The 12,869-nt window shown below is 33.3% G+C and overlaps 1 protein-coding gene and 1 pseudogene across 1 annotated transcript; both read right to left on the bottom strand.

The window, feature by feature from the left end:
• The window catches only part of LOC102578576 (uncharacterized), an 83,467-nt pseudogene extending 71,491 nt beyond the window's left edge, over window positions 1–11,976 (bottom strand).
• On the bottom strand, window positions 2,573–5,873 carry LOC107062771 (probable LRR receptor-like serine/threonine-protein kinase At1g53440). The gene is made up of 6 exons (XM_015313778.1): window positions 5,498–5,873; window positions 5,155–5,273; window positions 4,290–4,500; window positions 3,857–4,094; window positions 3,209–3,359; window positions 2,573–3,134 (listed from the first exon to the last, which is right to left on the bottom strand). The coding sequence occupies exons 1-6, from the start codon at window positions 5,601–5,603 to the stop codon at window positions 2,778–2,780; spliced, it is 1,182 nt and encodes a 393-aa protein (XP_015169264.1). The 5' UTR covers window positions 5,604–5,873; the 3' UTR covers window positions 2,573–2,777.
• Window positions 11,977–12,869: the final 893 nt, after the last annotated feature.

Genomic DNA, 12,869 nt, shown 5'->3' on the forward strand with positions numbered 1-12,869 from the left:
ACGAAATTAGATTTTGTTCAACTACGAAATACATATAACTTTAGAGACAATTGATGTCGTCACTGATTGAAGTAAAATAATTAGCGACAATATAATTTTGTCGGTAGTAATAATCTTTTTAGTGACAAAACATACTATTATCTACAAAAAATATACTTTTTACGATAAATAAATGTCATAAATGTTTAAGCATTTGGGGACGATTTTTCTTTTTGTAGTTAATATAATACTTTTAGCGACGAAGCACTAAATCGTCTTTGTATACTTTTAGAGACACACATTTAGTGACGATTGAGTGACGAATTATTTTTCGTCTCACAAGTTTTTTAGTGACGAAATATGATTTATAAATGACAAACTTATTTGTCACTGATAATCGAATTTATTGTAGTTAGCTAGCTATATATGATGTTAATTTGACAATAATATTTCTACGTAAAAAGAAAAAAACATTCAGTAACTAACTGGACTACTGGAGCTGTGCGTTGGATTATGCTCTAATCAAGATTTCTAGATGTTAATGGGAGGATTAACCAATCATATTTTTCCTTTCCAACTTTAGCTTAACATCACAATCCATACTTTCCACGTATTTTTAAGATCATAAGTATCATCAAAATTAAACAAACAAATTTAAATCGAGGAGAACTACTTGTAGCTTGTAGCTCCAAAAAGGATAATAAGTTTCATCAAAATTGAAGGAACAAATTTAAATCGAGGAGAACTACTTGTAGCTTGTAGCTCCAAAAAGGATCACCATCATATTAAACCGGAGGCGGGGGTTCTAAATTTCCTTTAAAGAGTTGATAGTGGGGTTTGAACCCACAACTCTAACGTGGAAAATATTTGTTGGGGGTTCACAAGTTAACATACATATATATTTATTTAATTTTTCAATACAAATATAGAATCTATAGAAAAGCTATTGGGTTCATCCAAACCAACAAACTCCACCTAGCTCCGCCTCTGTATTAAACCCCAGATTTAGATATATATCTTCCTCAGATATGACAGCTAGCATTCTTGAGTGATACTGCCATATATATAACACATTTATTTTAAAATATGAGATTTTTCCATATTTGAAAATTATTTTATCGTAGCATCTCAATTTTACTCTCATTAATGACTTGACTTGTTGGAACTCTAACCACTACTCATTTAAAATAAATAGATATATGGAACTATCATACTCATCAATGCCATATTTTGATACTTTGCATAGATTTTGCTTAGGGAAAAGGGTTCCAAATATTTTTGAATTATTTGAAATAAGTCAATTTATCTTCTATTACATTTTTGGCTTAAAATATCATTGTTGTTAATCAACTAGCTCAAAAATGTTTTATAACTGACCAAATAGCTCAAAAATACATTGTCTTTGTGACTCCAAAACAAAGAAAAAAGGATTAATTTGTCTTTGAGCTATTTAAAATGGAACTACAAATTAAGGTACTATAGATTACTTTATAGAGTTACAAAAACTATTAGAGTAATCAAAGTCCATAATACTCCCTCTATTCAATAATAGTTGTTCATTATTACTTGATACAAAGCTTAAGAAATATAAAGGATAGGGGTAATTATACCAAATCACCCTTAATAAATACTCCCTCCGTCCACTTTTATTTGTCATGTTGCGCTTTTCGAAAGTCAATTTGACTTATTTTCAAAGTTAAATTAGATTACATTAATTCGATTTTTTAAACAAAAAAATTTAGATATTCAAAAACTATACGAAAAGTACTATATATTGCAATTTTTTACATATCAATATGAAGATTAAATATATCCTAAAATGTTAGTCAAAGTTTTTAAAGTTTGACTCTAAAAATGGAAAGTATGACAATTAATAGTGGACGGAGGGAGTATAAGTCATCTAAATATTGTTCAGTCTGAGCCTAGACTTGCACGACTTTAAAACGCGTTACTAGTTGGTAAGACGTACTTACTGATTTACCCAACATATCTTCTATGTTTTTGTCGATATGTGACTTCTTGTCTTAAGTTGGGGCATCACATATACCCCTCTATGGACTAATCGAGACCGATATGAGACTTCTTGTCTAAGTTGGGGCATCACATATACCCCCTCTATGGACTCATCGAGGCCGATATGAGACTTCTTGTCTTATAAGTTGGGGCGTCACATATACCCACTCTATGAACTCAGCGTCCTCGCTGAGGTTTGCCCCACCGTATGAGATATGCCATCATGGGTATTTGCCCTGAGTTTCTTACCATAAATACTCATCTTTGATGTTTGCCCTGTTGGGTGCTAACACTGGAGTGGCTCTCATGACATTTGTAACGGCCCAACCCGCTAGTGATATTATCCACTCTAAGTTTAGACCCACATGACTTTAAAATGCGTCACTAGTTGGTAAAACATGCTTACTTATATATCCAACATCTCTTCTGTAGTTTTACTGATGTGAGACTTCTTGTCTTGAGTTGGGGTGTCACAAGTATTTAATAGCAAAGATAAAATAGACCAAAAAAAGTAAATTCTCAATGACTATATATATAGTACTAACATACTAACACTTGCTATTTATGAGGATGAACTCATAGGTTCAAATTCCTTATTCGTATCAGTTCTCATGGCTGTTTTCCAGACATTAGTATTAGTAGTAGAGGTTTACCATTTGCTTGGAATGGCGTCTCTTCCAAAGTAGTATCTGTATAGCCAGTATAGGCTATTACACTCACATCACATATATAGTCCATAGTATGTTACTCTTTGTTTCACAATATTGATCTGACTGTGAATTTAATTAAGCCGATTCAGATGTAGTGGAAGAGCAATCTCTTCGTGTAGTGTTGGATGAATGAGTAAGTGTTTGACTTTCGCTCAAGCTCCGCATCTCGTCATACTTGTCTCTTAACCCTTGAAACTTGAGCTCATCATCATCATCATCATGGGATCTTGATTCCAAGTTAAACTCAGGAAGGTCAAGATGATCTTCAAGAATGCTGACTACTGCAGACATGGTTGGTCTAAGTGCTGGAGATGGATTGGTACATAGCAGAGCTACGTTTATCATCCTTAGAGCCTCATCCTTCTTGAAATCTGAACTCAATGTTTCATCTACTAGTTCCATCAGTTTTCCATGCTTTTGTAGAACAAGGGCCTGAATAAAATGCAAAGATACTGGTTCAAAAGTTTGAAACATAGGAATTAATATCAGGGATAATGATTCCTTACCCAATCCAGAAGACAAACAAATTTCTCATTAGGGCGATATTTCATATTGTTCTTCCCAGCAACAATCTCTAACGCAACAACTCCAAAGCTGTAGACATCTGCTTTGTAGGTTAAGTAGCCCCATAGTGCATATTCAGGTGCCATATATCCTCTGCAGAACAGAGTGAAACGTTAGATTCATGCATGTGTTATTTCTAAACGTGGCATCAACTTCATGTTTGATATTTCAGTATATGAAGAATGGTTGATTGTGATGAGATACAAGTTAAGTTCATTGGAAGAAACTTTAAGATTTGAAGAGGATACATAGGCCAGAAACAATTTCTATCACTCAAATTGAAGTAATGCAATCAATACCAGAAATATGATCAAGCTTTCAAATGAGTCTTCTTTAAGGGCAGCCAGGCCATTATGTTCTAGTCCTTGTAACTTCACCACCCTTTTTGGTTAAGAATATGTAAACTATTGCTAGTTACCTTGTATAAGATATCGAAAATGCAAGAAAGAGAGAATGTAAGGGTTCTAGCAATGTTAAATGTATATATGCTGCATGGATGAGAACAACATACATCCGTGCCATAATATATATTTCTTACTAAATGAACACAAAACATAAACATGAACAAGAGAACTTGTCACAAAACTCACATGGTTCCAGCAATTCTAGTGCTGATATGTGTTTTATCCTCATCGTCAAGTTTGGCCAGACCAAAGTCAGAGATCTTTGGGTTTAGTTTCTTGTCAAGAAGTACATTTGTTGCTTTGATGTCCCTATGAACAATTTTTAATGACGATTCTTCGTGTAGGAAAGCTAAGCCTTTTGCTATCCCAATGCAGATTTTTTGCCTTGTTGGCCAGTCTATTTGGAGACGATGTTCTTCTGGACCTGCATTTTAATGAGAACTAAGAATCTATTCATACCTTCTCTTATTCACACACACATAGAATCATATATTGGCTTCTCATTTTGAACTCTTCCATTAATTACAAAAGAACAATATTTCTTCTTATTTCATTTAACTTATTTTCTGTTTGACTTGTAAGTTGTAACTGAAAACAATGAGCAAAGATAGTAAATTACCAAATAAAGCAAGGGCGAGGCTATTGTTCTCCAAGTACTCATACACCAATAGAAGTTGATTTCCTTCAGCACAACATCCATATAGTTTGACAAGATTTGGGTGCTGTAAACCAGAGATCATACCTATCTCATTTACAAACTCACGGTTCCCTTGTTTCGATTTGGATGAAAGCTGCTTAACAGCAATAACGGTACCATCCAGTAGTGTACCCTGTTTATTAATTAAAAAAAAAGAGAAGAAATAAACAGGTCATGGATGTCTATGCATAACTTCCATTTTTAGATGTTGTAGCTAAACAAAAAAGGCTCTAGGTAATTGGTTTGTAGTGTGCCCTGCAGTGGACAGTGGACCTATAGTTCTGACAATGGTTTCAATTGAACCCATCTTTTTCATTTATACTGTAGTAATATGAGAAAATCTTTAAAAATATACTCCACCCGTTTCGATTTGTTTGTCTTACTTTCCTTTTTGGTCTGTTTAAAAAAGAATGTCTCTTTCCTTTTTTGGCAACTCTTTAATTCTAACTTTCCACATTACATGTTAAGATTACAAGATTAAATGATATTTTGGTACATTCTATCTATCTTTGATTTAAGACCATAGGATTGAAAAGTTTTCTTTACTTTCTTTAACTTCGTGGCAACTGACAAGTCAAAATCAGACAAACAAATTGAAACAGGGGGAGTAATAAATATTAAGTTTTAAACTCATAATTTCAAAGAATCAGAACCTTGAACCCATTAAGTTAAATTCTTGGATTTGCCTCTGCTCGCATGTGTATGTAAAAGACTGCATGGGATGAGGGCATTGGTATGTGGAGAGAGAAAGAGTAGAAAGCTTGTGAGTGATCAGATTGAGATGCACCTTGTAGACAGAGCCAAAACCACCTTCCCCAATTTTATTTGCAGCATCAAAGTTGTTTGTCGCAGCTTTGATTTGTCTGATGGTAAATACACCAGTCAGTAGATCTAGTCCTCTTAATTCTGTACATGTGCAGGGGGAAAAAACATTTAAAAGGTGTAACACTTCCATATAATGTGGAAAATCATGTACTAATATGAAATGTGCATCTCCATAATGTTCTTGTTTTCAAAATCCATCATTTTATTTTGATAAGAACTTTTCAGGAAATCATAGAGAACACAATACAGTAAGTTCTATCTATTTAAGAAGTAAGACACAAAATAGGCTGGTACTGAAGCATCACCTTCTTCCTTTGACATACTGTTTCTGCTTCTCCTCCAAGCAACAAAGAATATTGTAAAAAGGAGAACTAATGAGGACGCCACTACTCCAGCAATGATGTGAGCCATCTTTTTGTGATTTGAAGGGGGCTTGAAATCTATGATATAGAAAAAGGAAGAGGAAGAGTGTAAAATGCACTTACATTTGTTTTTATGCTTTTAATCTTAAAGTGATTTGAGGAAAAAGATGAAGTCTTTTCTCTAGGCTCTCTGAGAATAATTAACATGTGGAAGCAGTATCATAATTTCATCATGTAAAAGGTCACCAAGGTAATAGAATAAAGTGTATACAGTGCGTCTAAGAGAGTCTGTGAAAGAGAAATAAGTGAACCAAAGGGTAATAGTAGTGTTACTAGCTTCAAAAGAGATGGCAGAAACTAAAGGGCCATAGCTTCCTCTTCTAGGGACAGCTGTTGTTCCTTTCCCAGCATACTGAAAGCGCACTTCTAGAATGCCATCTTCTACAGATGTATTGAACTTTCTTGTCAAAGCTTCATCAACTCCTCCAGCAGCAGTTCTAATGTCAAAATCTTTGAGCTTCCTCTCACCCTGCATCCAGTTAAATTGTTAGCAAACAGCACCTAAACCTGGATTCAATAATCAGATTAATATTTAATTAACCTGAATATAGACATCAAACATCCGTTTTCCGAGACTCTGGAAAGATCGGTTATCTCTTATAACAATCTCTGCAAAGTGCAGTGTCACAGTGTAGTTTCCATTTGCTAAACAACGTCCATAGTAAGTTAGAGATAAAGCTGAGAGCCGAGCTGTCGTGTATAGTTCAGAGTTATGTCCCTTAATTGAAGATATATTAGTTGCCTTGTACTCGTTCAATGCTATGGGACGATCCCAGAAGTCCCCGGTGTTGCTGGATCCCCAGCTCTCTTTCCAGTAAACAAACTTTGCAGCACCTGCGGAATCTTCATCTGCTTCGTAAGTGATGTCCCCTATTGTCACACTCTCTCCACCACAATTTATGTGCACTGAATACCAATCTGTATTTAATTAATACAAATTAGCATTGCCTCTATGTAACATGACAGACACAATAAGAAACGAAATTTTCAAGTGCTCTAAATCTTAGATAGAGAGAAAATGAATCATAGTCTTGTAGAAGGATAAACTTACTCTTTGAACAATCATTACTTGACAAGCATTTCCCAAGTTCTCTGTATCAAGTTGGAAAGAGGGTCAGAAGGCATGAACCAGTTGATAATTTTCTAAAGAGAAAAACGATGCATCTTGTGTCCTATAAGACAAGTTAAATAACTTACGATTTTTTTGTTGAGTTATAGCTTTTGAACAAGTTTCTGATAAGAAGAAGGAAATGTGGCTTAGAGATAACAACAGCTGGTGTCCCAATGACAAAAATGAGTGGGAAGAAGACATACAGGGTTTCCCGACAAGTAGTTGGCACAGAGCTTTCGTTGAAGTTGTTGTAAGATAGATCTATGACACTGCAAATGGAGCATAGCAAAATCAACAAGTGTGTTGCACAAAAAGAAATTATTTTAGGGATACGATGTGTATGAAAATTTGGCATTTATGGGCTATATGCCTTTAGAATCTTAAGTTCTTGAGATAAAGAGAATCTAGCATTCTCATTGGCATGAGTAGGTTATAAGCAAAACCGTGCTAATCAAAAGTAATAAACTTACTATTTGGAATTTCTACTTTTGATCCAATCTTGAATTGGTCCAGTAAGTCTATTGCTTGTCAGGTACCTTGTGAAGCAAAATCTTTAAATCAACAGATATCAATTTGAACAAAAAACTTCAAAATAAATGAATCAAACTCTCAAAAACCTATGAAATGTCAGAAACTAAAATTTCTTTACAATAAACGTGTTTGAAGACTCAGCACATTGGCATCCAAGTCTCAAGTTTAAATTTATCATATGTATTTCAATTAAGGAGAAGAAGTTGGCTTTGAATTTATGGGTGGCATAGAGTCAGGCGAGCTAAAAGAAGAATTTAGAGTATGTTAAGTTTGTCACTTACAAGAGCTCCAGTCTGTCCTGGTTCTCCAGATCCGGGATCTGTCCTTCAAGCCTGTTGAAGCTTAGATCTCTGCCCCAAGAGAAAACCATATTCAATCCAGAAACAATACTTTACCAACTTGAGATTAAGTAATGAAAGAATTTCGGCAAGGTTGAAATGCCACATGAGAGGGAGCTTAAGTGCTAACAAAACCATGTATTTATGAGCCAAAAAATTTCCATTGATCTTCTAGACTGAAAGAAGACGATCAATCAGTGAAAGCATATGCATAGTAGAAACCATGCATAAACATGTGCAATTAAAGGGTCACAAATGTTGGAGGTACTCCAGAAGTGCTGTATCATCTGAAATAGAACTACAATGATGTTCACATTTAATTAAGACTCAATTTCAATAACCCCTCCTTCTGTTTCCTAGTCTAAAAACATTGAGCAGAATTCGCTACAATAAAAGAGAAGACCCGCATACATGATTCTGTTAAAACAACTGGTTATGGAATGGGGAAAGAAAAGGATTTCAAGAAAGGAAAGAAAACAAATCAGAGTGAAGGTAGGTAGGTGGAAAACTTACAGAATTTTCAATTGAGGCATATTAGCTATGTAAGAAGGAATCTTCCCTGATAAATTGCAGCTCCTCAACATCCTGCAGTCCCAAATTAGTCTCAGGAAAGAGAACACTGTCAAAAACTATGGAAAGTAATGGAATTACTTACAATCTTGTTAGGCCTGTCATGTTCTCAAGCGGTGGAAATTCTGAAGCACTTCCAGTCAAGTCACTGACTCTTCTGTAAAGACATCAAATTAATATAAAATCCCAACCAAATAAAAGGGGACACCATAATAAGCAACTAAAGAAAGTATGCAACCTAGAAAACAACTCACAATTCCTTCATTTCAGTCAAGACAGAAATGCTTGGTGGTACAGGTCCTTCAAAACCCGAAGCTTGAATCTCTCTGTTAACCAAGTATGAAGTCTGATATAATTTAAATTTAACTTGGAATTACTAGGTTTTACACATCAAATGGTGTGAAAATGCTCACAATTTCTGAAGGTTTTTCAAACTCTCAAAACTAGGAAATATTCCAGTGAAGTTGTTACCGCTCAGCCTACTGCATTGATACCAAAAGGGAAAGAAGGAGAATTCAGAAAAACAGGAATGCAATAGGACCTAGAGGACATTATATCAGAAGTATATTCAGAGTTACTCACAGATCTGTTAATTTTGTGAGTTTATTGACTTCCTCGGGCAACTTACCTGTGAGATTATTAAAACTAAGAGTCCTGCACAAAGCAAAAGGTAACTGACTAGTCAAGATATTCTAAAACCTTTCAATTCATCTAAAGGAGGCTAGTTAGGAAGGCCTTACAGACTCTGCAGATTAACCATGTTTCCGAGTTCTTTTGGAACAGTTCCATTAAACATGTTATTCTCCAAACTCCTGAAAGTTTTGCAGTCCAGCTCAATAAATGTTAAAATAAGGACTACTTATCCTCATGGGTGTGGTGAAATCCAAGAGAACATACATATAACGTAGTGTAGTCATGTTTCCCAAGTATTTAGGAATCGGCCCAGAGAGTTGATTCACCATAACAGACCTGAATTATTGGATAGTTCAAATTAAAGGGACCTTTTTATGTAATGTCTAAATTAAAGTATTAAGTGCAATTAAAGTGCAGCTCACATAAATTCCAGTTTGATAGATGCCCATTCAGGGGGAATAGTACCACTCAAATAGTTGAGCGCGACATCACTGCAGGACAGATGTTGAACAATATATTTCTCAGGTAAAAAAAGTAAAACTCCTAAGAGTTTGAAAATATAGATCAAAGTCAGTTAAACAGTACATTGTCTTGAGGTAAGGCAACTTGACCAGGGAGGGAGGGAGAACACCTGCAAGATCTTGTCCTTTGAGTAATCTGTTAACATTATAAGAAGATATTAGAAGTTTGCTTTACATAATCCAAATATGAATGAAAGGTTGTTATTAATTCAAAATTTCCGGATCCCCATGTGCTAATCAAACTGGTTTCAGAAAAATTGGCTTAATTAAACATACTGACTAACAACAAAAATAAAGTTATTTATATTAGGAAAAAATCTCAACCAAATAAGTCCTTATTTCTTTCTTTATAGAGAAAGAGAAAGTCAGCTAGCTTTATGCTTTTGAGGAATTTCTTAGTCAACCATATCCCATGACTAATATACTGAATGGTTTCAATATTCTCATCATTAGGAAATTCATTTTTTATTACAATTATATGCTCTCATTAGCCCTAAACAATGTTTTGACATAGAGGAAGCTAAGGAACATATATGTTGTGTTATGTGACCAAAAAAATAGTTATATGATGACTTTACTGTTATAGCTGGTAAATAAAGTTCATTTTCCTGGGAAAAAAAATCCTCTTTACCTTGGGGATCATTTTATAGTGTTTAGGGGTATAAAAGTAGGTGCCTATGCCACTCATATCAGGTGTTCAATGTTTTCCTGATTTGTTCTTTTGCATCAAAAGTTGATAATAATGTATAATTTTTTTTACCCTCTCTAGGAACTCCTACCTTTTTTTGTACCCTTGGTCAGGGGCGGCTCAACGTAATTTGAGGCCTAAAACAAAATTTAAGTGAGGCCTAAAATCTATATAAATATCAAATATAGTTGTTTATTTTTTAAACTTTTTTAAGTTGCAAATTATTACTTGATATCTTTTCTTAAAATGATTTTTTTTTAATATCATTTTTTAATTATTAATTTTAAGTAATATTTTATCAATTCAACATTGAAAAATATTCTTTTACTGAGGCAATCATTATATAAATTGTTAACATAATACTATAAGTAATAAGTTGACAAACTTCACATAAAGATAAGAATAAGAACCATAAAATATGATACAAGAAATTGATAACTTGGTATAACCCTACTTTAATATGTTTATGTAATACTTGAATATTTAAGAAGAAACAAACAAAAGAAAAATTGTAAGTCACTTTTGTTCAATTTTTCGACTATTAATTTATATTTTTGATAGTGTATTACTCTAAACTTTATACAAAAAAAATTTAAAAATAAAAGTGCAAAAGAATTTTAAAAAGATAAATAATACGAGTGTTAGCGAAGAGAATATAAACATACAAAATAATGTTTTCTTAATTTCTTCTATTTGATTGGCGTTAAAAATAATAAAATAATATATATTTGTTTAAAATTATACTTTTTAAGCAAAAATAATTATTTTTTAATTAAAAAAATTAACACATAATTTTTTTTTGATGAAAAATTGGGGGGGCCTAAGGCATGTGCCTTAAATTTATCAAGCAAGAGCCGGCCCTGCCCTTGGAGACTCGAACCACCTTAGGATTGGGGGGTGGAGGTGCTTACCATCCGAGTAACCTTCTTGTCGGAATAAGAGTTGGAATTGATCTTTGGTGGAAAATATCTATTCTTTGGAAAGAAAACTTCAAGAAATTGAAGATGGCTTAGAAAACATTTTCCTAATACCAAAAACACCCATAATGAAGAAATTGGGGGCAAATAAGAAGATCCAAATTTATAAGGAAGAAGTCTCACATGCTTTGTACATGACAGAAACCATCAGGGGTAGAGCAATTGCAGGTTATATTGTTGACATACATCGATATCTTGTCAACTTTTGGTGTAGTCCAATTTGTATTGCCATCACAAGGATTCAAATCAAAATCCCAGTCTTTTTTACCCATCTGCTCCGCTATTTCTTTTAGAGCATTCTCTGCAAAACCATAAAAGTAGTATACAGTTTTTTTTTAAAAAGACTTATCAGCTTAAATGGAAACCATGAAATCTTCATCTGGGGTTGCAACAAGAACTCATAAAAATGGATTTTTTCGGTAAAGATTCAAACTTTATATGCGAAGAATGAGAAAGATTACTTTCTTGTTGAGGAAGAAGACGACTGTAACCTTGTGCTTCAATGATTTGTACTAGAGAGCAGAGGACTAAGATAAGCAGAAAAGAAGAAATACTGAAATCATGTAATAATGCTGACATTTTCCTTAATGCTCCAACCTGCAAAACTTGCAACTGAATACACAAAAGTAACAAATAGATATGTATATCTTATCAACATGGTTGCTGACATTGTTTCATTCTTAATCAAATATTTCGAAATTTCAATTTAGGGTAGGTAGAAAATTTTATTAAAAGTGTGCTCCTTAAATGGACCTTGCGGTGTTAGATCTAAATTTAATTTGGAGCTTCAATATAAGCTTCGAACACAGCTTGAAAAATCAAAAAAAAAAATGTACTTATTTTAGATTACGATTTTTTTTTATAATACAATCTTCAATAATTTACTATCATACAAATTAAACGAAAAAGAAAGGAGGAGTGTGAATTGAAAGCAAGTTGTGTCGACAAATTTGTACGTATCGTTAGGATCATTAAGTTTTATTGAAATCAAACGAACAAATTTAAACCGAAGAGTACTGCTTGTAGCTTGTAGCTCCAAAAATTAAAGGACCATCCCTAATATGTCAGCTGTACTAATTAATGAAGAACTTAAAAATTAAACACCAGATTTAGATATTTATCTTCCTCATATATGATAGCTAGCATTCTTGAGTGATAAGTACCATTTTATGTAACATTTATTTAATAGTTATCTTAAAACATGAGATTTTTCTATATTTGAAAATAATTCTATTGTAGCATCAAAATTTCACTCTCATGACTTGACTTGTTGGATCTCTCAGCACTATGCATTTAAAATAAAAAGATATATAGAAAGCTTATCCACATCAGTTATGATATTTTGCATAGATTTGTCTTAGGAAAAATGATCTAAAATATTTTTAAACTATATAATCGAAATAAGTCAAATTATTTTCTATTATGTTCTCGGCTAACCAAATAGCTCGAAAATACATCGTCTATTAATGGTAGCTCCAAATAAAGAAAAAAGGCTCAATTTTATGAACTATTTATTATGGAACTACAAATTAAGATACTATAGATTACTTTAGAGAAGTGCGGTGTCAAAAAGGTAACTTTTTTCCTAAAAAAAATATAAACGGTATATCAAAAAAAATTCAAACCAAAAGGGCAAAATCGCTCCTGAGGGAGCGGTCTTTCGAATAAAATTAACACCATTTGCCGTTAAAATATTCTATCAAATTAAGAGCAACTTTCACATATAGCAAACACAAAATTCATATTTGTATGCTATAGCAAAGTTTGCATAATTGTGCTCCATAGCAAACATAAATATGTATATTTCGCTATACATATACAAAAGAAAGCAGTTATATAATCTGCTTTGGTATACATATACAAAAAGATCAATTGTATAAAGTGAG

The sequence above is a fragment of the Solanum tuberosum genome, unplaced genomic scaffold, assembly GCF_000226075.1.
Source record: "Solanum tuberosum cultivar DM 1-3 516 R44 unplaced genomic scaffold, SolTub_3.0 scf00265, whole genome shotgun sequence".
NCBI lineage: Eukaryota > Viridiplantae > Streptophyta > Magnoliopsida > Solanales > Solanaceae > Solanum > Solanum tuberosum.